Raw genomic sequence first — 26207 nt, 5'->3', positions numbered from 1 at the left:
AACCACAAGCAGTAATTCTCCTGTAAAGGCCAAGTGAAAAGTGGCAAAGGACTACTCATGTAAAAACATATTCTACAATCACAAGCGATGTCAAAATCTCGTCTGCCTCAGCTTTTGGGTCCATTAAATAGGAATAACAGATGGATACTCGCCTGCCTCCAACACCTGCTAAGAGCAACGTGAACACAAGTACTTTGGTGATATGGATGCTATGTGATACCACTTTCGATTAGAAGCAATGATGATAACTAAGCTAAACCACTCTGGATTAGCCCGAAGGCTTATTAGAAGTGGCCGGTTTAAGCTGACGGAAACCCTAACCGACCACTTCACTAGAGCCAGTGATGGCTGTTAACTGACTCGCGGGGGTTATAACTACACATAAGTGGACAGGATATACAAACACATGTGCCTTCCACAGAAGGAGGCAAATATGAAAAACCATTAAATACCAAACCATGAGTGCCTTTCTTTTATGAACTTTAAATTCAGGGGCTCTCGTCTACTGTTACTGTCTTGAGGCACCTTTACAAGACAATTTCTTATCATCCTTCTGAACCTGTGGTTTGCATACTGGTATGTTCTTCCCAAGTTGGTCACCTCCTCAGAGAGGCCTTCCCTGACCTTTCGAACTTTCTAACCTTTCTAAAATATGATCCCTCAGTTATCCTCTATTGTCATTCGCTTTATTTCCATCTTTTTTTTTTAAAGATTTTATTTATTTATTTGAGAGAGAGAGAATGAGAGAGAGCACATGAGAGGGGGGAGGGTCAGAGGGAGAAGCAGACTCCCTGCCGAGCAGGGAGCCCGATGCGGGACTCGATCCAGGGACTCCAGGATCATGACCTGAGCCGAAGGCAGTCGCTTAACCAACTGAGCCACCCAGGCGCCCGCTTTATTTCCATCTTGGTACTTATTTGCTACCAAATAACTTACCTTTCAAGGCCCTTCTCAAACACACCTTCTCTGTGAAATCTTTTCCAATCCTAGACACACACAAACATACAGAATGCTTCCTCTGCTGAGTTCTTATAAGAGTTACAACACTTACAATATAGGGTTATAATAGAAATAAAATAATAATAATGAGAGCTAACATTTTATTGAGCATTATTAGCTCGAGGCCGTGTACAATTATAACCACTTTATGTTATTATTTCATTTAATCCTGAAAATGACTCTAAGAGTTAGGTGTTCTCATAAGTACTTAATGTTTGTTTAGCCAGCTAGAATCAACTTCACGAAGGCAGGGAGGGTGCCTTAAAGCCTTGCTAATTCCCAGAACCTAGCAAAGTTTCCGCAGTGTCATATGCCTCCAAATTTGCTAAATAATAAATTCTGACATAGTTTCTTGTCCTCTGACTTTGAGAATGGCAATCCCAATCAGTTAAAGAACCAGACAGTAGTTTTAAGTAATTGTACAAATTTAATATTAAAGTCCTTTCTGACTACAACAAGAAACTCAGAAGTCAGAAAAGAAAAGGGTGATATATCTGGCTATGTAAAAATGTTTAATATTTGTAGATTTTTTTAAAGGAAACAAAAACAAAACAGAAATGGAAAAAATACACACCAGCTATGTTAGACAAAACATTAAGAATAATATATGAAGGGCGCCTAGAAAAAGGTAAGAAAAGATAATCAGCCCATCAGAAAAACAGGAACATCATATAAACAGGAAACTTCCAGAAAAAAATTTAAATGGTTCATAAACATATGAAAATACACTCAACTTCATTAATCTAAAAAAGTGAAAATTAAAACAATAATGAAAATTTACTGATTTATTTATTTTGCCTATCATAGTGTGAAGATGAAAAAATTATAATATTCAGCACCAGCAAGGCTGTGGGGAAATAAGCACTCATACACTCATGCTACAGAAATGTTCTAATATACTAATATTCTAATACAGAATAAATATTCTAATATACTTCTAATATACTATATCTAATATATAAAGATGCACACACATACACATACACAAGATTGTTCATTGCAGCATTGTCTGAAATAGCAAAAGATTGGAAACTGAAATGTACATCAATAGAAATTTGGTTAAATAAGCTATGGTACAGCTATACCATGAACTTACATGCAGTTATTGAAAAGAATGATGTTACTGGATAACCAAATAATAGATGGAGGGAACTCTCCTTCTATAAATGTATTCCAGGGACTCCTGGGTGGCTCAGTCGGTTAGGTGGCTGCCTTCGGCTCAGGCCCTGCTCCCAGGGTCCTGGGATCAAGCCTGGCATCAGGCTCCCTGCTCAGCAGGGAGTCTGCTTCTCCCTCTCCCCTGCTTAGGCACGCGTGCTCTCTCTCTCTCAAAGAAATAAAATCTTTTCAAAAAATAAACGTATTCCAGATAATAAAAACCCAATTATAAAAAAGGGAGAGGATTTGAACAGACACTTCATCGAAGAGCATATAAGGTTGGCAAATAAGCACATGAAATGATGCTCAACATCATAAGGCATTAGGGAAATTATATTAAAAGCATGATGAGATAACACTACACACCAATTAGAATGGCTAAAATAAAAATTACTGAAAATATCCAGAGCTGTTGCGGACGGGGAACAAGTGGAACTCTCACTCATGGCTAGGTCAGCTATAAAACAGTACAGCCACCCTGGAAAATGGTTTGGCAGTTTCTTAGGAAGTTCAACATACATTTCCCACATGACCCAGTGATCCCACATCAGGCTCTACTAAGCAAGAAAAAAAGGAATGAATGACTTGAATTAATCTCCAAGGCATTGGCTGAGTGAATGAAGTCAGTCTCAAAGCGACATACTATGTGACTCCATGCATATGACATTCCAGAAAAGAAAAAACTACAGGGACAGAGAATAGATCCATGGCTACCAGGGGTTCGGGGTGGAGGAGGTTTGGCTGCAAAGGGATAGCAAAAGGGAACTCTCTGGGGTGTGGAACTGTTCTGTAACCTGTCGGTGGTGGCGGTTACAAAAGTCTCTGCATATGTTAAAACTCCAAAGATTGCACCAGAAAAAAAATGAATTTTACTGTGTGTACATAAAAAATAATTTTTAAAAAAGATAAACTGTCATCAGCAGTAATGATACCAGGGTGCCTGGGTGGCTCAGTCAGTTAAGCCTTGCCCTCAGCTCAGGTCATTATCTCAGGGTCTTGGGATCGAGCCCCGCATCGGGCTCCCTGCTCAGCGGGGAGTCTGCTTCTCCCTCTCCCTCTGCCTCTCCCCTCCCCGCTCATTCTCTCTCTCTCTCTCTCTAATAAATAAATAAAATCTTTAAAAAAAATAAAAAATAAATTTAAAAGAACAGTAATGATACCTTCTATTTCTCCATCTAAGGGAGGAACATCATCTCTCATGGAAAAATCCATAGCTGTCCCTGGAATGTCCATCAAGTCTTCATCACTGGAGCTGCTCCGGAAGCTATTGAAACTCCCCTGCTGAAAGCCTCTGTTATCCATAGCCCCTGTGCAGAAAGAAAAACAGGAGGTTTATTACAATGATCTTCAAGCTCCTTACCACTTATCCTTTTTTACTGTGGTAAATACACATAAAATTTACCATTTCAACCATTATAAACTAGAAAATTCAGTAGCATTAAGCTCATTTACAATGTTTTGCAATTATCATCGCTCTCCATTTCCAGAAATTTTTCATCCTCCCAAACAGAAACTCTGTACCCAGTAAACATAACTCCCCCGCCCCAGCCCCTTATAACTGCTATTCTCTGCCTCCATGATTTGCCAATTCTGGATATTTCATATAAATATAATCATACAACATGTGACCTTTTGTGTCTGGCTTCTTTCACTTTTCATAATGTTTTCAAGGCTCATCCATGTTCTGGCACGTATCAGTATTTCATTCCATTTTCAGACTGAATAATACCCATTGTATGGATAGACCACATTTTGTTTATCCATTCATCGGCTGATGGACATTTGGGTAGTTTTCACATTTTGGGTTACTACCAATTCTATTTTTTATTATTGAAGTATAGTTGACATACAATGTTATATTAGTTTCAGGTGAACAACACAACGATTCAACAATTCTATACATTACTCAGTGCTCACCACAATAAGTGTAGTCACCATCTGTCACCATATAAAGTTATTACAATGTTATTGACTGTATTATCTATGCTGTACTTTCTATCTCTGTGACTTATTTATTTTATAAATGGAAGTTTATACCTCTTAAATGCCTTTCACCTATTTTGCTCATCCCCCACCCACCTCCCCTCTGGCAACCACCTGTTCTCTGGATTTAAGTCTGTTTCTTTGTTCATTTTTGTTTTTTAGATTCCACGTATAAGACAAATAATATGGCATTTGTCTTTCTCTGACTTATTTCACTTGGCAGAATACCCTCTAGGTCTGAGTAACATTCCATTGTGTATATATACCACATCTTCTTTCCATTCATCTATCAATGGACACTTGGGTTGCTTCCACATCTTAGCTACTGTAAATAATACTGCAATAAACTCAGGGGTACATATGTCTTTTTCAAATTGGTGTTTTCAAATTTTCTTTAAGTAAATACCCAGTAGTGGAATTACTGGGTCATATGTTATTCCTATATTTATTTTTTTTTTAAGATTTTATTTATTTATTTGACAGAGAGATAGAGAGAGAGCACAGATAGGCAGAGTGGCAGGCAGAGGGAGAAGCAGGCTCTCCGCTGAGCAGAGAGCCCGATGCGGGGCTCGATCCCAGGGCCCTGGGATCATGACCTGAGCTGATGGCAGACGCTTAACCGACTGAGCCACTCAGGCGCCCCTGTTATTCCTATATTTAATAAAGGAACCCCTATACTGTTTTCCACAGTGGCTGCACCAATTTACATTCTCACCAACAACGCTCTGGTTTCTCTTCAGATCGCATAAATCTTTCGCCTTTTACATTCTCACCAACAGTGCACAAGGGTTCTCTTCTCTCCACATCCTCACCCACATTTGTTATTTCTTGTCTTTTTGATACTAGCCATTCTGAGTGGGGTGAGGTGAGACCTCACTGTGGTTTTACTTTGCATTTCCCTGATGATGAGTGATGTTGTGCATCTTTTCATATGTCTGTTGGCCATCTGTATGTCTTCTTTGGAAAAACGTCTATTCAGGGTTACCACTCATTCTTATGTCTTCTTTCATGCTCTTACTTGGACAATATAGACATGCAAACTACTTAGTATATTCAGTTACCTTTCAGATGTAATGTGCCTCTACCCTTACCATGTAGTCGACAGCCGTTTTTTTGAGAACCATGCAAATGAGCAAACCAAATGAGGACATGTGTACAAAACTCATGGGAATTCATAAGTAATCAACTGAAATAAAGCCTAGACATCAGTACTACGAAATGTACTGGCCATTTAGGAGTAGAGAAACATTATCTCATGGCTCTGACTCTCCCAGAGCTCATAACACAATGCAGATGCTCAGAAATACTGGGAAAAAGAGGCATGCTATGCTGTTTAATGTTTTTCTCTGCTCAAGAATTTAGTATTAGGGGCACCTGGGTGGCTCAGTCGTTAAGCATCTGCCTTCGGCTCAGGTCATGATCCCAGGGTCCTGGGATTGAGCCCCGCATCGGGCTCCCTGCTCCGCGGGGAGCCTGCTTCTCCCTCTCCCACTCCCCCTGCTTGTGTTCCTGCTCTCGCTCTCTCTCTCTGTCAAATAAATAAATAAAATCTAAAAAAAAAAAGAATTTAGTATTAAAGATGAAACATTTCCTATATCCCAAGTGTGAATCTTCAGATTATAAATTTTACTCAAAGAATCTTAGTATATTGATTTTTTAAAATAGCATTATAGTCAACTTTACTTCACCTAGTCCTGTCCCCCCACCTTTTTTTTAATGAAATCTTGATCCAAAATCATAGTCAGCATAGTTCTTTTGGGCTTGGCAAATAATATTCCTTTTGAAGTATTCCAATTCTTTTAAGAAGCTTCTTACTTTTTTTAGGTTACCAGAATTATATACGATGAATGTGGAAAAATCAGATAGGATAAATTAAGCCATAGGGCTGGAAAATTGGAATAACAGATAACTATTTTAAACATTGAGCATAAAGGATAAATAACCAACATTTACCAGGTACTTATCAATTTTTAGGCACTGGGTTATGTGCTTAAACTGAATTCTTTCACTTAACTTTTCCCACTCCTAGTGCAGATGAGGAAACTCATGAAGCTCAGAGAGGCTAAGTATTTGCCCAGTTAATATTTCATAAAAAGTCAAGCTCTAAATCATGTGTTCGATTTCATAAGAACTCACTTGTAATAGAGACCAGCCTGACTGAAGTGTGAGTGACATTTATGAACCACCTATTATATACAAATCATCGTGGGACAGTGGGACAGATACAAAAATGAGGCTGGGTAGGCCAGATGAAGATTGAGAGACAAAGATTTGAGAGTCATCAACGTCAAGGTGATGGCTGAAACCAAGAGAACAGATATCCCAAGGGAAATCTGCCATTCACTTATGGATAAGAACAAATATAAAGAAAAGAAATGCATTCCCAGCACCCTCCCTTAATATGCACAAATAGCTTGAACTCTGTACAGACATGAACAAGAAGTTCCCCCAGGAACATTACCATGCTTACACGGTCACATATGGTCAGGTAGGGAAGGTAGGGTCATTTATCCAAAGGTACTAATAATGTACAAAATTACTGATCAGAAAACCATTTCCTCAGCTACAAGAACTCTAACCTTGCTTTGTGGATCAAGCAGGTCCTAGGATACTAAGAATCCATGCTCTGTGGCCTTAGCTGAGCTCCTTGGCGGCTGCTCACCAAACCTTCGTCCTCGCTGGACTCTTACCCCTGCTCTACTACTTCCTTCACTCACCTTCTCCGAGCACCTCCCACAACAAACGTGCTTACACAGAATGCCCTGTCTCAGTTGCTGCTTCTAGGGAAACTGACCTGCCACAAGTCCTTAGCAGTTCTTTCCTATTACTAACAACACAGAGGAAATGCTGAATTTCTCTGTCTTCCCTCATGCCATACAGGAAGAAGTGTTTTTACTTTTTATTTAAGAAAAAAAAGGGGGAGGTAGGGATGCCTGGGTGGCTCAGTCAGTTAAGCGTCAGCCTTCAGCTCAGGTCATGATCCCAGGGTCCTGGGATCGAGTCCCGCATTGGGCTCCCTGCTCAGTGGGGAGCCTGCTTCAGTGGGGAGCCTGCTTCTCCCTCTGCCTGCCACTCCCCCTGCTTGTGCTCTCTCCCCCTCTCTGTGTCTCTGACAAATAAGTAAATAAAATCTTTTTAAAAAGAAAAAGAAAAAAGGAAAGAAAAGGGCGCCTCTACTTTGCTCTGGATCTGACTGAGATCACAGATCCTTCTCCACCTTAATCTGATTTATTTCATTTGATCCTGTAAAGAAACCTACTATCCCTAGCTCTCATCTCTACCTTGAGCTCTAGTCCTGAATTCCCAAGAACTCTACCTGACACTTTTATTGCTACCTCAAACTCAACAGGATGAAAATGAAAAATACAGCAGAAATAACATCAACTTAAACACAAGCCATAAAATGCAAAGAAGACATGTTCCCTGCCCTCACCCTCCACATCATCTTTCCTTTTTAAATGCATTTGGCATCAGAGTCAATATTTGTAGTTAATATTTGTCTAACTCTGGATTTACTACATTCACCAAACCTACAAAAAGCACTTTATCTCAAGAGTAGGTATTCCAGGTTTCTAGAAACCTTCGCTAAAAACAAACATCGTTTTAGCTGATGAGAAGAACTCAGGCTACAAGGGTAGCACAACTCAAGAGGTTTTCTTTCCGTTTATATTTACTAAATGCCCATGAATCCCATAGAGTGACTAGCACTGAAGGAAAAAAAAGGCAAGACAATTTGCAAAATAATGCAGAATCCTTTTCATCTCTCTCCATTGGTTGCAGGTTTCATTCAGGAAATGATGTAAAATACACAGTGCCAGCAACTTTACATTAGCCACACAAATCATAGGAAGAAAAAGTATGGGGCGTCCAAAAATAATTTATGTCTGGCTTTGGAATATGTCCTGTGGTCATATTTTCAGATGGGTGTACCTATTGTTCTGGAAATTCATTAAAACAAAATAATGACACTACAGGATGAGGACTCACAAAGGAGAAGCTGGAAAACTTTTCAGTTTCCCCACAGGGACCTTACGAACTCCTTCCTGTAACCCACTGACATAGAACAATCCAGCTAAATTGAGCTGCCTCATTCTAAACATTTCCTGGAGCAGCTATCTGGTTCACTGTTTAGGTTATAAAGTGCTTCCTTAATAAGTACATAGAAATAAAGGGTCAACAAAAGTAATTTAGAAGTAGCATGTAAATAGAGCAAAACAGATGCTATAAATAGGAGTTCGACAAAGGAAATAAACACAATTGGTAAAATGCAAGAGTGATATTTGCCTATGGATAATCCATTCCAGTACAGCCGGTGGTTTTACTTTGCAGATACACAAAAGTTCAAGAGAAAAAGTTAAAGCAGCAAAATAATGAGGAAATAAAGTTCCTTACAGTTGAGATTTGAACCCATATGCAGTTAAAACTCCGAGCCCAGGGCTCTTTCCACAAGAGTTTGCGGCTTCACTATGACATGTCAGTCCAGAGAATGGCACATCTGGAATAAATCAAACTTCTACATGGCCACAAACCTGAAATCAGCCAGAATTTAGGGTAGGAGGGGAACAAAGTAAGGGGATTTGACATATCATCCCAACTAGTGGATTACATACATATAGGGCTTGCCATATAATGGAGGGCCAGGGAGGAGGGCAATCAGGGGGAAAATGTTTGGTTGTTATCTGTGTTACACAGCTGACTTTTTCAGCTTAAAGGCAGTAGTGCCTTCTGTCACTTTCTTGCTTAGAATCATAAGCTGGTTCCCCAATGCCTATAGGGTCAAGTTTAAATTTCTTTGCATGGCATTCAGGGCCCTATCAAATCTAGAGCCCATCTACCCAGCTAGACTTCTCTTCGGCCACAAATTTTTATACTCCTTATAAGCCTCCTACTTTTACGCCTCCATGCCTTCGCTCAGGCCAGATACTCTATCTGCAATCCCATCCAGGCCCCCATCCTCTTTTCCGCCAGATGAAATCCCATTCAATCCATTTAAGAGCAAGCTCAAACAAGCTTTTCCCTCAACACCTCCTTTGTTCAGGCATCTATGTTGATTGCGTAATCTCTTCCACTTAAGTCTTGTGATTACACCATGTCCTTCTCATTTCTGTTGTCGCAGCAACTCTAGTGTTGTTCCAGGGTAGGTGTTCAATAAATTCTTACTGAGGAGGATTCCAGTTGCGGAAGAAGAGTTAACAACCAGTCAACATATTTATATGGCTGACACTCAATAAATCTATTCCTTGCACCGTGATGGCAGGGAACTGAGGATACAAAAAAATATTTGTTACCTTGTCACTACTCGCAAGGAATTTATGATCTAGTTGGGGAGAAAACTTTCATATGATATGATTACACGACAGCTAAGTGCTAAACCGTTAGAATAAAAGTGCAACTGGCATTCAGAAAATGGAGAGGAGACTGTAAGCCAGAGAAGGCTTCCTGGAGGAGAGAGGGTACTCCAGGCCCCGGGGTGGGGGGTGGGGAGGGTGGTGGTGGGGAGAATAGCCAAAGGCTTGAGATGAGAATGAGGCCAGCATTTGTGCTTTGACAACAGGGCAGGGTAGGTCTTTGTAAGCAAATGGATGGAGATAGATGTGAAGGACCTGGGAAGTTCATGGAGTCACTGTGGTTTTTGAGGATGAATATGATCAAAAAAAACAAACAAACATGATTTTAAGAGGTAAGTGTGGCAGCAGTGGGCTGGAAGAGACAGGAGTAAAGGGCTATAGGCAGGCAGTTTGCTACTTCCTGTTTAAATATGGGGGATTGGGGTGCCTGGGTGGCTCAGTCATTAAGCATCTGCCTTCGGCTCAGGTCATGATCCCGGGGTCCTGGGATCGAGCCCCACAACGGGCTCCCGGCTCGGCGGGAAGCCTGCTTCTCCCTCTCCCGCTCCCCCTGCTTGTGTTCCCTCTCTCACTGTGTCTCTGTCAAATAAATAAATAAAATCTTTTAAAAAAAATGAATGTGGGGGATTTGGGAAGGAGGAGGGGTGCATATTCCCAAAGGCTATACTGACATCTTGTTTTACTAGTGACACTGACATCTGTTGGTTCAAATAAATTAACACTTCCGTCTCAACTAGCCCATTTGGTAAAAACAAATGTATAAACCAATGGGTGGGCTGATACACATGGCCCTTCAATGAAAATATAAAAATATATCACACATCCCCATGCTAAGAAGCCCAAAGAAGTAATAGACTTTTCTATTTCTTATTTTTGCTCCACAAAGATATCCGTTGACCTGCACGTGGCATTCTGTGTAAGTAATATTATGCCAGATGCTGCAAAAGCGGAAAAGAGAGAATGCAAGAGGAAGAAAAGATTGAGAGAGGCATTATAGAATGTACCAAGATACAAGTATTATCATATCATTAAAAATAAAACATTAAGACAATCCTAAGTATAACACTAAAGGTGATACAAACTGACACGCACATGAGAAAATCAGTTTTTGTCTACCCACTGTACTTTGAGTTACCTGAGGACAGGGTAACTTAAATCTTTGTTCCCAAGTGCCAGACACAGAGAGCTCAGTAAACCGTCTAGTTTACAGTCCAATTCCAGTTTTAGTTACTTTATTTTGAGAAGCAGAAATGAAATGCAAACCTTGCAGTGTAGTAGATGCCATGGAAGGTAGTTATTTCAGAGGTTTGGGCCGATCCTTAACCCAAGGCACCTTCTCTGTCAAAATTGTGGGTAAAGGGGCGCCTGGGTGGCTCAGTCATTAAGCATCTGCCTTCGGCTCAGGTCATGATCCCAGGCTCCTGGGATCGAGCCCCGCATTGGGCTCCCTGCTCTGCGGGAAGCCTGCTTCTCCCTCTGCCACTCCCCCTGCTTGTGTTCCCTCTCTCACTGTGTCTCTCCCTATCAAAAAATAAATAAAATCTTAAAAAAAAAAAAAGAAAATGTTTTTAATGTCTGCCTTAATAGAGGACAGCTGGATCCTGCTTAACATATTCCATTAACCATCAGAGCAATGACATCATCACCTGTCACATAGCCTCTAAAAAACTCCACTGTATAGTCATGATAAAACGAAAGTGAAAGGGGCACCTGGGTGGCTCAGTTGGTTAAGCATCTGCCTTTGGCTCAGGTCACATGATCGCAGGATCCTGGGATCGAATCCCCTATGGGGCTCCCTATTTGGTGGGGAGTCTGCTTCTCCCTCTCCCTCTGCCCTCCCCCTCACTTGCTCGCTCTCTCCCCCTTCCTCCCTCTCTCAAATAAATAAATAAAATCTTAAAAAAATGAAACTGAAAAAGGCAAAAAATATTTTAATATTAATATGAAAATAGTGTTTGAACTTGCAGACCCCTCAAAAGAGTCTCAGGAAGCCCCGGCCACTTTTTGAGAATTGCTGAACTAGAGACAGAACCCTGAACAGAGAAACTATATCTGGGCCACACCTATGCCCGGTGAGACAGAGGAAGAGGACAAGCCAGTCAGGAGAGACCACACTGACTGCTGTCAAAGTGACACAAGTGACAAACTAATATTTTCTATAATTTTTTTTCCAAAGGAGTAATAGCCATGATATATAAAAAGATATTTTGAACCATTAAAATTGGATCCCAACAGATGAACAGCAAGAAGACATTAATAGATAATTTATTAAAGAAAAGGAAAAAGGGGGCTTTAAAAATTCAGAGAAACTAAAACTAAAACAATCATGTGCTATCCTCCCTTAGTAGATCAGCTTTTCTTTGGTTTTATCTCAGAGACTCTTCGCATATGAGAACACCGTTATAAAAGCTTTCAAGAGAGAAATGAACAAGATGGCTAGAGAAGCACCATGTGGTTCAAGGACAAGGGTCTGTCACGCCTGATAAAGACAGTGCTCAAAATTTATAGATCACTTTCACTTTGGAATATACGAATAAAACTCCTAAATAAACTTTAACAAACTGAATATAGCATCACATTTGCAAGAGTTGCATGCTATAAATAATGAGAGTTTATTCCAAGACCATAAGACTGGTATTGCAAGGCAAACTATAAATATACTTTATCAGATTAACCGATAAAATTTTAAAAGCCATAATTATTTTAATAGATGTCAAGAATGGATTTTTTAAAATTTACATTTATTCTGGATTAAAATTTTTAAAATATTCCGAGTGCAGGATTTCTTTCCTGACATGATATAGAATATTTAAATTAAAAGCAAGCTGCAAAATGGCATTCTCTTTAATATGGGAAGGCAATGATGCCTCCCCCCCTGTTGCCAATTATATTAATATGGTACAAGAAAAACTTTAAGGGGGGATGAATGTACAGAGGCAAAGAAGAAATATGATATTCTGATGTTTAGATTACATGACATATATCTATACAACTCTAAGAATATTAACTAAAATAACTAAAGATAATACATGAATTCAGAAATTATAAGGTAAAATAAGCAAGAAACAACTGCATTCCTATGTACTACCCTTAGAACTAGAAAATACAATTATTTAGGATAGAGACATAAACTCAAAATACAATATTACTTTAAAATTTATAAAAGTCAAACAGTGGGAAAAAGGAAGACATAATTCAAAAGATTTATCATGCTCTTGGATGTAAAGTCTGAATATAGCAAGAATGAACAGATACTAATTTAAATTGTACTACATCTATATATTAATCTAAAGTCCCCATGGCATCTTTTATACAACTTAAAACTTTGACAGTGAAATTCATCTAGAAGAACAAGTAGGCAAGGATACTAGTGTATGCATTATCTTTTTAAAAATTGAATTTATTTAAACTAAAAACAAAAACATTTTACCCATGTCTATCGCCCCCACCCCTCATTTCTAAAAGCCACCAATCTATTCTATGTATCTATAAATTTAGTTTCTTCTTTTTAGATTGCACATATAAGAGAGATCACATGGCATTTGTCTTTCTCGGACTTATTTTACTAAGCATAATGCCCTCAAGTTCCATCCATTTCATTGCAAATAGCAAGATCTCATTCTTTTTGATGGTGAAGTAATAGTCCATCATGTATGTGAGCATGTGTATGTGTATGTGTTTCTTTCCTGACATGGATTCTTTATTCATCCATTGGTGAGTACTTGGATTGTTTTCATATCTTGGCTACTGCAAATAATACTGTGATAAACATGGGGGTGCACATGTATTTTGAAATTAATGTGTTTGTTTTCTTTGGGTAAATACCCAGTAGTGGAATTACTGGATCATATGGTAGTTCTATTTTTAATTTTTTGAGAAGCCTCCATACTGTTTTCCATACTGGCTGCACCAATTTACATTCCCACCAACAAATGTGCACAGATTCCCTTTTCTCCACATCCTGGCCAAGCTTCTTATTTTTAGTCTTTTTTATAATAGCCATTCTAAAAGATGTGAAGTGATTGCATTTCCCTGATGATTAATGATGTTGAGCACCTTTTCATGCACTGCTGACCATCGGTATGTCTTCTTTAGAAAAATGTCTATTCAGACCTTCTGCCTATTTTTTAATTTTGTTATTGAGTTTTAGAAGTTCTATTGGATGGATATTAGCGCCTTAATGGATATGAGTCTCAAATATTTTCTCCCATTCAGTAAGTTGTCTTTTCATTTTGTTGATGGTTTCCTTTGCTGTGCAGACGCTTTTTAGTTTGATGTAGTCCCACTTGTTTATTTCTGCTTATGTTGCTTTTGCTTTTGGTGTCAGTTTAACCAAACATCACCAATACCTATGGGAAGGAGCTTACTGTCTACGTTTTCCTCTAGGATTTCAAGGTTTCAGGTCTTACATTCAAATCTTTAACCATTTTGAGTTAATTTCTGTGTCTGGTGTAAGGCAGTGGTTCAGTTTCATTCTTTTGCATGTAGCTATCCAATTTTCCCAACACCATTTATTAAAGAGTCTGTCCTTTCCCCACTGTATATTCTTGCCTCCTTTGTTGTAAATTAATTGACCATATATGTTTAGGTTTAATTCTGGGTTTTCTATTTTTTTTTAAAGATTTTATTTATTTATTTGACAGAGAGAGACACAGCGAGAGAGGGAACACAAGTGGGGGAGTGGGAGAGGGAGAAGCAGGCCTCCCGCCGAGCAGGGAGCCCGATGTGGGGCTCGATCCCAGGACCCTGGGACCACGACCTGAGCCGAAGGCAGACGCTCAACGACTGAGCCACCCAGGTGCCCTGGGTTTTCTATTTTATTCCACTGATCTATATGTCTGTTTTATGCCAATATCATACTGTTTTAATTACTATATCTTTGTAATATAGTTTTAATTAGGGAGCAAGATACCTCCAGTTTTGTTCGTCTTTCTCAAGATTGTTTTGGCTATTGGGGGTCTTTTATGGTTCCATACAAATTTTAGGATTGTTTGTTCTATTTCTGTGAAAATACCATTGGAATTTTGAAAGGGATTGCACTGAATCTGTATATTGTTTTGTGTAATATGGACATGTTAACAATATTAATTCTTCCAATCCATGGGCATGGAGTATCTTTCCATTTATTTGTGTCTTCTTTGAGCTCTTTCATTAATGTCTTGTTGGTTTCAATATACAGGTCTTTCACCTACTTGGTTAAATTTATTCCTAGGTATTTTATCCTTTTTGATGCAATTGTAAATGGGCTTGTTTTCTTAATTTCTTTCTGATACTTTATTATTAGTATATAAAATGCAACAGATTTTTGCATGATGATTTTATATTCTGCAACTTTAATGAATTCATTTATTAGTTCTAACAGTTTGGTGGAGCCTTTAGGGATATATATCTCAACAGTTTTTATATAGAGATAAAATATTGACCAAACGGTTTTTCCTTTTCACTTAGATACCTTTTATTTCTTTTCTTGCCTAATTGGTCTGACTAGGACTTCCAAACTATGTTGAATAAAAGTGGTGAGAATGGGCATCTTTGTCTTGTCCCTGATATTAGATGAAAAGCTTTCAGCTTTTCAACACTTGAGTATGACGTTAGCTGTGGGCTTCTCATATATGGCCTTTATTATATTTAGGTATGTTCCCTCCCTCTATATTCACTTTGTTGAGAGTATTAGTCATAAATGAATGTTGAATTTTGTCAAATGCTTTTTTCTGCATCCACTGAGATATGATTTTTATCCTTCATTTTGTTAATGAGGTGTATCACACTGACTGATTTGCAGATGTTGAACCATCCTTGCATCCCTGGAATAAGTCCCACTTGATCGTGGTGTATGAACGTTTTAATGTCTTGCTGAATTTGGTTTACTAATACTTTGTTGAGGATTTTTACATCTATGTTCATCATAGATATGGGCCTGTAATCTTTTCTGGTGTAATTTTCTCATCCTTGCCTGGTTTTGGTATCAGGGTAATGCTGGCCTCATAAAATGAATTTGGAAGAGTTCCCTCCTCTTCTAGTTTTTTGGGAAGAGTTTTTGGGAAGGATTACTATTAATTCTTCTTTGAATGTTTGCTAGAATTCACCAGTGGAGCCATCTGATCCAAGACTTTTTTTTGTTTGTTGGGAGGTTTTTGATTACTGATTCAATCTCCTACCTAGTAATTGGTCTGTTCGAGATTTTCTATTTCATCTTGACTCAATCTTGGTAGGTTATATGCCTACCAATGGAGTTTATCCATTTCTTCTAGGCTGTCCAATTTTTTAATGTATATTTGTTCATAGAGGCGCCTGGGTGGCTCAGTCGGTTAAGCGGCTGCCTTCGGCTCAGGTCATGATCCCAGGGTCCTGGGATCAAGCCCCACATTGAGCTCCCTGCTCAGTGGGAAGTCTGCTTCTCCTTCTCCCTCTGCTGCTCCCCCTTGCTTGTACTCTCTAGCTCACACTGTCTTTCAAATAAATAAATCTTTTTTTAAAAAATGTATATTTGTTCATAGTAGTCTTTTATGATCCTTTTTCTGTGGTATCAGTTGTAACAACTCCCCTTTCATTTCTGATTTTATTTGAGTACTTTTTTTTTCTTTCTTTTTTTTTTCTTTTTTTTTGGTGAGTCTAGCTAAATGTCTGTCAATTTTGTTAACCCTTTCAAAGAATCAAATTGTAGTTTCATCGATCTTTTCTACTATATTTTTCTATTTCTTTTATTTTTGCTCTGATCTCTGTTATTTACTTCCTCCAACTAACTTGCAGCTTTCTTTCTTCTTCAGGTGTAAAGTTCAGTTGTTTACTCAAGACTTTTCTTGTTTCTTTAGATAAGCATCTATCACTATGAACTTCCCTATTAGAAATGCTTTTGTGGCATCCCATAAATTATGGTATGCTACATTTCTCTTTTCATTTGTTTCAAGGTGGTTTAAATTCTCTTTCGATTTCTTCATTGACCCACTGATTGGTCAGTAGCATGTTATTTAAACTCCACATATTTATGAATTTTCCATTTTATTAAATGTAAATATGGCAAACATCCTGTCAGATTTTAATCTTCTACAAAGAAACAATCATTAAAATTTTGTGGCATTGGAATAACAATAGAGATTCTAGCAATGGATACAAATTACTATAAGAATTTAAGTGTTAATAAATCAGAATCAACACAAATGTAAGAATTGCTTTTTGGTAAACAGTTGAGAGATCGCCAGATATCAAAATGGAAAACAATATAGAATTACAGTATATACAACACTGCAATAAATTCCAGATAAGGTTTTTAAGCTGATTTTTACTTATTTTAAGTTTTTATTTTAATTCCAATTAACACACAGTTAGATTCGATTCAGGTGTACGATATAGTGATTCAACAATTCCATACATCACCCAATGCTCATCACAAGTGCACTCCTTAATCCCCATCACCTATTTAATCCATCCCCCCACCACGCTCCCCTTTTGTAACCATTAGTTTAGTCTCTATAGTTAAGTCTGTTTCTCGGTTTGCCTCTCTCTCTTTCACTTTGCTGTTTTTTTAAATTCCACATATGAGTGAAATCATATGGTATTTGTCTTTCTCTGACTTATTTCACTCAGTATTATACTCTCTAGCTCCATCCATGTCATTGCAAATGGCAAGATTTCATTCCTTTTATGGATAATATTACATTGTGTATATATACACTTCTTTATCTATTCATCAGTTGATGGGAACTTGGGCTGCTTCCATATCTTGGCTATTGTGAATAATGCTGCTATAAGCATCAGGGTGCATGTATCCCTTTGAATCAGTGTTTTTGTAGTTTTTGGGTAAATACCAAGTAGTGCAATTACCAAATAGTAGGGTAGTTCTATTTTTCAATTTTGAGGAACCTCTGTACTGTTTTCCACAGTGGCTGCACCAGATTCCACTCCTACCAACAGTGTACAAGGGTTCCTTTTTCTCCACATCTTCCCCAACACCTGTTGTTTCCTGTGTTGTTGATTTTAGCCAGTTTGGCAGGTGTGAGGTGATATCTCATTGTAGTTTTGATTTGCATTTCCCCGCTGATAAGTGATGTTGAGCATCTTTTCATGTGTCTGTTGGCCATCTGGATGTCTTCTTTGGAGAACAGTCTGTTCAGGTCTCTGCCCATTTTTTAAAAAGATTTTATTTATTTGAGAGAGAGAGACAGAGAGTGCACGGAGTGGGGGAAGGGGCAGAGGGAGAGGGACAAGCAGACTTCCCGCTGAGCAGGGAGTCCAACGCAGGGCTCAATCCCAGGACCCCAAGATCATGACCTGAGTCAAAGTCAGATGCTTAACCAACTGAGCCACCCAGGTGCCCCATATTCTGCCCATTTTTTAGTTATTTGTTTTTGGGTGTTATGTCAATTCTTTATACATTTTGAATAGAAACCCTTTATCAGATATATCATTTGCAAATATCTTCTCCCTGTAGGTTGCCTTTTAGTTTTGTTGATGATTTCCTTTGCTCTGCAGAAGCTCTTTATTTTGATGTAGTCCTAATGTTTACTTTTGCTTTTGTTTCCCTTGACTTAGGAGACACAGCTAGAAAAAAGTTGCTATGGCCAATGTCAAAGATGTTACTGCCTATGCTCTCTTGTAAGATTTTTATGGTTTCAGGTCTCAAATTTAGGTCTTTATTTTTAATTTATTTTTGTGTATGGTATAGGAAAGTGGTCCAATTTCTTTCTTTTCCATGTTGCTGTCCAGTTTTCCCAACACATTTGTTGAAGAGACGGTCTTCTTTCCATTGGATATTCTTTCCTGCTTTGTCGAAGATTCATTGACCATATAGTTGTGGTTTTATTTCTGGGTTTTCAATTCTGTTCCATTGATCTATGTGTCTATTTTTGTGCCAGTACTATACTATTTCAATCACTACAGCTTTGCAATATAACTTGAAGTCTGGAATTGTGATGCCTCCAGCTTTGCTTTTCTTTTTCAAGATTGCTTTGGCTATTAGGGGTCTTCTGGGGTTCCATACAAATTTTAGGAATGTTTGTTCTGGTTTGGTGAAAAATGCTGTTGGTATTTAGACAGGGATTGCATTAAATGTGTGGATTGTTTTGGGTAATATACACATTTTTTTTCTATTTGTTATTTTTTATTGTTATGTTAATCACCATACATTACATTATTAGTTTTTGATGTAGTGTTCCATGATTCATTGTTTGTGCGTAACACCCAGTGCTCCATGCAGAACATGCCCTCTTTAATACCCACCACCAGGCTAACCCATCCTCTCACCCCCCTCCCCTCTAGAACCCTCAGTTTGTTTTTCAGAGTCCATCGTCTCTCATGGTTCATCTCCCCCTCCGATTTCACCCCCTTCATTCTTCCCCTCCTATCTTTTTTTTTCTTAACATATATTGCATTATTTGTTTCAGAGGTACAGATCTGTGATTCAACAGTCTTGCACAATTCACAGTGCTCACCATAGCACATACCCTCCCCAATGTCTATCACCCAGCCACCCCATCCCTCCCAACACATTTTAAAAATATTTCTTCTCCTAATCCATGACCATGGAATATCTTTCCATCTCTTTGTGTCATCTTCAATTTCATTCATCAATGTTTTATAGTGTTCAGAGTACAGGTCTTTCACCTCTTTGGTAAGGTTTATTCCTAGGTATCTTACTATTTGGGTTGCAATTATAAATCCATCTGGTCCAATGTGTCATTCAAAGCCATTGTTTCCTCATTGATTTTCTCTTTAGATGGTCTGTCCATTGATGTAAGTGGAGAGGTTAAAGTCCCTTACTATTATTGTTATTACTATTAATTAGTTCTTTTATGTTTCTTATTAACTGTTTTATGTATTTGGGTGCTCCGATATTGGGTGCATAAATATTTACAATTGTTATATCTTCTTGTTGGATTGTCCCCTTTATTATTATATAGTGTCCTTCTTTGCCTCTTGTTACAGACTTTGTTTTAAAGTCTATTTTGTCTGATATGACTATTGTTATTCCAGCTTTCTTTTAACATCTATTTGCATGATAGTTATTTCTCCATCCCCTCACTTTCAATCTGCAGGTGTCTTTAGGTCTAAAATGAGTCTCTTGTAGGCAGCATATAGGTGGGTCTTGTTTTTCTTAATCCATTCTGTCACCCTATATCTTTTGATTGGAGTTTTTGGTCCATTTACATTCAAAGTAATTATTGATATATATGTATTTATTGCCATTTTATTCTTGTTTTGTGATTGTTTCTGAAGATTTTCTCCGACCCTTTCTTATCTTTCATGGTTTGATGATTTTCCTTAGTGATATATTTGGATTTCTTTCTCTTTATTCTTGCATATTTATTGGTGGTTTTTGATATATGATTACCATCAGGCTTGTATATAACCTCTTCTGCATATAGCAGTCTATATTAAGTTGATGGTTGTTTAGGCTTAAACCCATTATTTTCTCCTCTCCTCCCCACATTTTAGGTACATGTTTTTATATTTTATATATATATATATTTTTTTTTAGTTCCTTAACTGATTTTTTACAGAAATATTCATTCTTAGTGCTTTAGTGTTTCCTACCTTTATACTGTCACTTTTGGTTTTTCCTTTCCACACAAAGAGCCTCTTTAATATACCTTGCAGGGCTGGTTTGGTGGTCACAAACTCCTTTAGTTGTTGTTTGGGAAACTCTTTATCTCTCCTTCTATTCTGAATGATAGCTTTCCTGGATAGAGTATATCTGGATGCATATTTTTCCTATTCAGTACTTTGAATATATCATGCCACTCCCTTCTGTCTTGCAAAGTTTCTGTTGAAAAATCTCCTGCTAGCCTTATGGGTTTTCCTTTATAAGTTACTGTCTTCTTTTTTGCCTTGCTGCTTTTAAATATTTTTCTTTATCACTATATTTTGCCAATTTAACTACAATATATCTTGGGGAGCATCTGCTTTTACTGATTTTGATGGGAGTTCTCTGTGCCTCCTGGATCTGGATATCTGTTTCCTTCCCCAAATTAGGTAAGTCTTCAGCTATTATTTCTTCAAATAAATTTTCTGCCCCCCCCTTCTCTCTTTTCTTCTTCTGGGACTCTCATAATACAAATGTTATTATGTATGATAGAGTCACTGAGCTCCCTGAATCTATTCTTGTTTTGCATAATTCTTTTTTCTCTATTTTGTTTAGCTTGATTACATTCCATTACTATGTCTTCTAGGTCACTAATTCGTTCCTCTGCTTCTGCCATCCAGCTCTCCATTCCATCAAGTGTGTTTCTCATTTCATTTATTGAGCCTTTTATGTCTGCTATGTTATTCCTTATCTCTGTGTTAAGGGTCTCACTCATGCCTTCCACTCTTTTCTCTAGTCCAGTGAGTATCCTTATGATAATTGCTTAAATTCTCTATCAGGCATGTTACTTATGTCTGTTTTGCTTAGATCTCTGGCTGTGGCCTTGTCCATTCTTTCATTTGGCATAAATTTCTGTCTCTTCATTTTGTCTGCCTCTCTGTGTCTGTTTATATGTGTTAAGAAAGTCAGCTATGTCTTCTGTTCTTGAAAGTAGTGACTTTATGAAAAGGTCATGGAGTGCCCTGCAGTGCAGTGTCCCTTGTCCAGCAGAACCTGGCACCTCAGGAGAGTATCCTACGTGTATTGTTTATGCCCTGCTGTTTTGTGTGAGTCACTTTCCCTTTCAGTGCAGTCATCTGCCTGCCTCTCTGCCTATTGTGGGCTGTGCTTGCTTTCTGTGGTATTAGGAGGACCCTCTGATGAGGCAAGCCCACTGGGGAACTCTGGCTGGCGGCTGTGTTAGCAAAATTTGTGCTAGGCCACTAGTCCTAATCTGGATCCCCCAAAGCACTGTGGCAGCTAGGGACTGTGCCATCAGGGCAGTCAGGGGCACAAGGCTGGACATAGTGCACATCAATGGCTGGGCATGGCCGGGCTCAGAACGCAAAGGTGGCAGGGGGCAGCACAGTGGCTGGACATGGTGCAGGGACAGCAGCTGTGCACCCTGCGGCTGGACGGGGCACACTCGTGGCTTTAATAAAATTTGCCTTTAGCCCAGGGCCAAGACTAGCAGGCTTGGAGTAGGTGAGTCCCCAGGAGAACTGGTGGGCATGGCATACTGCTAGCAGGTTAGGTATCAAGTGTCTGTGCAGCCCCACCTCCCACTAATGGCCCTGTACTTATGCTGGGGGGTGGGCTTTAAGTTGATTTTTTTTAAAAAACACAGAATAGTATATTTATCCCAGATGTAGACACTACACAAAAATTATTTCTGACTATAGAAAGATATAAAATGGATTAATTCATATGTACTAAAATAAGGAATGTTTTGCATCGGAGAATGTATGCAATAAAATGAAGTGGAAGGAACAGAACTGGAATATATCCATGTCATCACTGATAAAGGTAATAGAAAAGGCAGATCCATTATCCAAGTAAAAAATCAAAGGACAACTTTGGTTTCTGGTCAGTTGTGTAAAGAGCTTGGAAGTCATCCTCTCATTCTCACACTGATTAAAAAAAAAAAAAAACTGAAAAAACTGAAAACCAACAATTCTTCTTAGATCCATCAGAGAACTGAGGTCACAGGGCAAACTGCTGCTTCCGAAACTGGGGAGACAGACATGTGGATACAAAGAATCACAGCTTACACAGCAGAAACCTCAATGAGAACCAGTATTGGAATAGAACTTGAGATATAGCTGAAAAATCACTAGAGGCTCAGGGTGCACAAGTTTGAGAGTTAAGAACTTGAGGTGGCCCAGTCTTAGAAGAACCCAAAACTTCCATAAATTTTACCCCCAGGTGCCCTATTAGTGCTCACAGTGAAGACCAGAGAATAATCCCCTGTGCTTCTCGATGAGGGCATAGAAATGAACCAGAGCATTCTGTGTTTCTTATCAAGGCTAGCCCTCAAGAGAGACTGTTTTACCAGAGCTTAATCAACTTAGGGAAAAGAAAAACTCAATTCTAGTTCTCTCTAGCCTTCCTGTCTCACTTAAGTGTGGAAAGGCACAAAACAAAACAAAACTGAGAAGCACTTATGAAATTCACAACTAAAGGGTACAGGCTCACTAAAAAACTAAAACCTAATCATAGGACTATGGAACACTATTCCCCCCACTTTAATACCACATCAACAGGGCTCCTGAATAACAAGAAGGGAACACAACTACAAAAACTGCCTGGTTTAAACCTTATTTAAGAAGTCATCTCTAGATGGGATGCCTGGATGGCTCAGTCAGTAAAGCGTTTGCCTTCAGCTTAGGTCATGATCCCCAGGTCCTGGGATCGAGTCCGCATCGGGTTCCTTGCTCAGCGGGGAGCCTGCTTCTCCCTCTGCCTGTGCGCTCACACACACTCTCTCTCTCTCTCTGACAATAAAATCTTTAGAAAAAAAAAAGTCATCTCTAGAGAAACCCAAGTACATTAGAGAGACAAAAACAAACACTAGAGAACACCTTAGCCTCTGATGCACAGCTACAGCAAACAGTAAACACATACTAACCCCCATCCAGATAAACACTAAAGGCCTATATACCTAATCAGTTACTTTTATCCAATATGTAATGTCCAGCTTTCAAAAAAAGAAAATTACAAGGCATACTTAAAGACAAAAAAACAAAACAAAACACAAAAGCATGAAGAGAGAGCAAGCATCAGAACCATAGTCAGATATGGAAGGAATGTTGGAATTTTCACATTAGCAATTTAAAATGACTATGATTAATATGCTAAGGGCCCTAATGGAAAAGGTGAACAACATGCAAGAACAGAAGGATAATGTAAGCAGAGAGATGGAAACTGAAAAAAAAAATCTGAAGGAAATGCAAAAGATCTCTAAAAGAAATGAAGAATGTCTTTGATGGCTCATCAATAGACTGGACAAAGCAGAGGAAAAGAATCAGCAAGCTTGAAGACATGTCATTGGAAACTTCCAGAACTGAAATGCAAAGAGAAAAAAGAGAATAAAAAAATGAACAGAATATCAAGTACTGTAGGACAATTACCAAAAGTGTAACATATGCATAATGAGAATACCAGGAGAAGAAAGAACAAAAGAAATATTTGAAGCAATAATGAAAGGGAATGTCCTAAAATTAAAGACACCAAATCACAGGTCCAGAAAGCTCAGAGAACACTAAGAAGGATAAAAAAAAATCTACAACCATGCCTATCATATCCAAACTGAAAAATCAAAGACAAAGAAAATTCTTGAAAATAGCCAGAGGAAAAAAAATGCCTTACCTATAGAGGAGTAAGGATAAGAATGCAATCAGACTTCTTTTCAGAATCCATGCAGTCAAGGGAGAAGAGTGAAATACGTAAAATGTTAAAAAGAACCATGAATAAGAATTCGGAATCAAGAGAGATTATCCTTCAAAACTGAATGAGAAATAAAGGTTTTTCTCAGGGAAACAAAAAGTGAGGGGATCTATTGAGAGTATACCTGCCTTGCAGGAAATGTTAAAACAAATTCTTCAGAAAGAAGAAAAATGACAGAGGTCAGAAACTCAGATCTACATAAAGAGTTCTAGAGAAGGAATAAATGAAAGTAAAATAAAATATTTTCTCATTCTTTTTTTTCTACCTGCCTTTTTTTGAGGTATAATGGGCATATAACATATCACTTTCAAGTTTATAATGTAATGGTTTGATATTTGTATGTATTGCAAAATGATCACCACAATAAGTCTAGTTAACATCTAGTTATATTTTTATTCTAACTGATCTTTGTTCAAAATAATAATAGCAACAATTCATTTGGTGATGACAGCTCATGGATAAGTGCAATGAAAGGCAGCAATGTCATAAGGGAGGAGAAGGGAGGAAGTGGGAATACTCTGTTATATGGTACTTGCAGTACCCATGAAGTAGTATTATGTTATTTGAAAGAAGACTTGGATTAGTTGTAAATGGACATTGCAAACAAAGGGTAGCCACTACGAAAAGTTTTTTTAAAGTATAATTAATATGCTAAAAAGAGGGGAAAAATATTATCACACCAAATGCTCAGTTAAAACCAGAGAAGGCAAAAAAAGTGGAAGACAAAATAAGAAAACAAGGACAACAAATAGGAAAAAGCAACCAATATGGTAGATAATATGGAGACTCAAACATATCAGTAGTCACTTTAAATGTCAGTGTTCTAAATATTTGAATTAAGTGACAGAGACCATCAGAGCAGATAAAATACAGTAGGGGTGCCTGGGGGGCTCAGTCAGTTAAGGGTCTGACTCTTGATCTCGGCTCAGGTCATGAGCTCAGGGTCATGGGATGGAGCCCTGCAATGGGCTCCACACTCAGCAGGGAGCCTGCTTGGGATTCTCTCTCTCCCCCTCCCTCTGCCCCCCTCTCTAAAATAAATAAATCTTTAAAAAAAATACAATACCCAACTATGTTTTCTACAAGAAACCTACTTTAAATATAAAGACGCAAATAGAGTAAGAGCAAGGATATGGAGAAAGATATAACATACTAATACTAATCAAAAGGAAACTAGAGTAGCTATATTAATTTAGACAAAGCAGACTTCAGAGCAAGGAAAATTATCAGGAATAAAAAGGGGCACTACATAATGATAAAGGATCAATTCTCTAAAAAATTCTAACAGTCCTTAACATATACATGCCTAATAACAGAATATAAAAAATACATGAGGCAGGGGTGCCTAGGTGGCTCACTCAGTTGAGCATCTGACTCTCGATTTCAGCTCAAGTCATGATCTCCGGGTCATGGGATCGAGCCCCATGTCAGGCTCTTCACTCGGTGAGGAGTCTATTTGAAGATTCTCTCCCTCTGCCCCTCTTCCCACTCTCTCTCTCTCTAATAAATAAAATGTTTAAAAAATACATGAGGCAAAAACTGATAGAATGGCAAGGAGAAATAGATGAACCCACTGTTAATAGTTGTAGTCTTCAACACCCCTCTACTGGAAGTGGAGAGATCCAGCAGCAGAAAATCAGTAAAGACATAGTTGAACAGCATCATCAATCAACTAGATCTAATTGACATCAGTAGAATACTTCGTCTAACAACAGCATCAGAATATACATTCTTTTCAAGCTCACATGGAACATTCATTGAGATAGATGACACTCTAGGCCATGAAATATACCTTAAGAAATAAATTTTTTTAAAAAACAGAAATCATGCAAAGTCTGCTCTCAGATCACAATGGAATTAAACTAGAAATCCATAACAGAGAGATAGATGGAAAAAAACAAAACAGTTAAAGATTAAACAACATGCTTTTAAATAACACATGTGTCAAAAAAGAAGTTACAAGAGAAATTTTAAAAACATTTTGGGGGCGCCTGGGTGGCTCAGTCGTTAAGCATCTGCCTTCGGCTCAGGTCATGATCCCGGAGTCCTGGGATCGAGCCCCACATTGGGATCCCTGCTCAGCGGGAAGCCTGCTTCTGCCTCTCCCACTCCCCCTGCTTGTGTTCCTTCTCTCACTTTGCCTCTCTCTATCAAATAAATAAAATCTTTTAAAAAATAAATATAAAAACATTTTGAACTACATGAAAATGAAGAAATAACTTGTCGAAATCTGTTGGATGCAGCAAAGCCATCACTTAGAAGGAAATTTAGAGCATTAAATGAATATATTAGAAAAGAAGAAAAGATCTAAAATCATTCACCTATGCTTCCACCTTAGGAAACTAGAAAAATGAGAGGAAACTAAACTGAAACTAAGCAGAAGAAAACAAATAATAAAAATTACAGCAGAAATCAATAAAACTGAATAGGAAAGC

The 26207-nt window shown here is 38.2% G+C and overlaps 1 protein-coding gene across 2 annotated transcripts in view; it reads right to left on the bottom strand.

Annotated features, from left to right (window-relative positions):
• The window catches only part of CLCN5 (chloride voltage-gated channel 5), a 157513-nt gene that overhangs the window by 44588 nt on the left and 86718 nt on the right, over nt 1-26207 (bottom strand). For both annotated transcript variants that reach the window (XM_045877896.3, XM_045877907.3), the window contains exon 4: nt 3318-3464. In XM_045877896.3, coding sequence (XP_045733852.1) covers nt 3318-3464 — 147 coding nt within the window. The remainder of the gene's footprint in view (nt 1-3317; nt 3465-26207) is intronic.

This window comes from Mirounga angustirostris, unplaced genomic scaffold (genome assembly GCF_029215605.1).
Source record: "Mirounga angustirostris isolate CCGP_5_RB_7025 unplaced genomic scaffold, mMirAng1.0.hap1 SCAF_11, whole genome shotgun sequence".
NCBI classification, from domain to species: Eukaryota; Metazoa; Chordata; class Mammalia; order Carnivora; family Phocidae; genus Mirounga; species Mirounga angustirostris.
The sequence above is the reverse complement of the archived record's forward strand: the minus strand, read 5'-3'. Positions and strand labels throughout refer to the sequence as shown.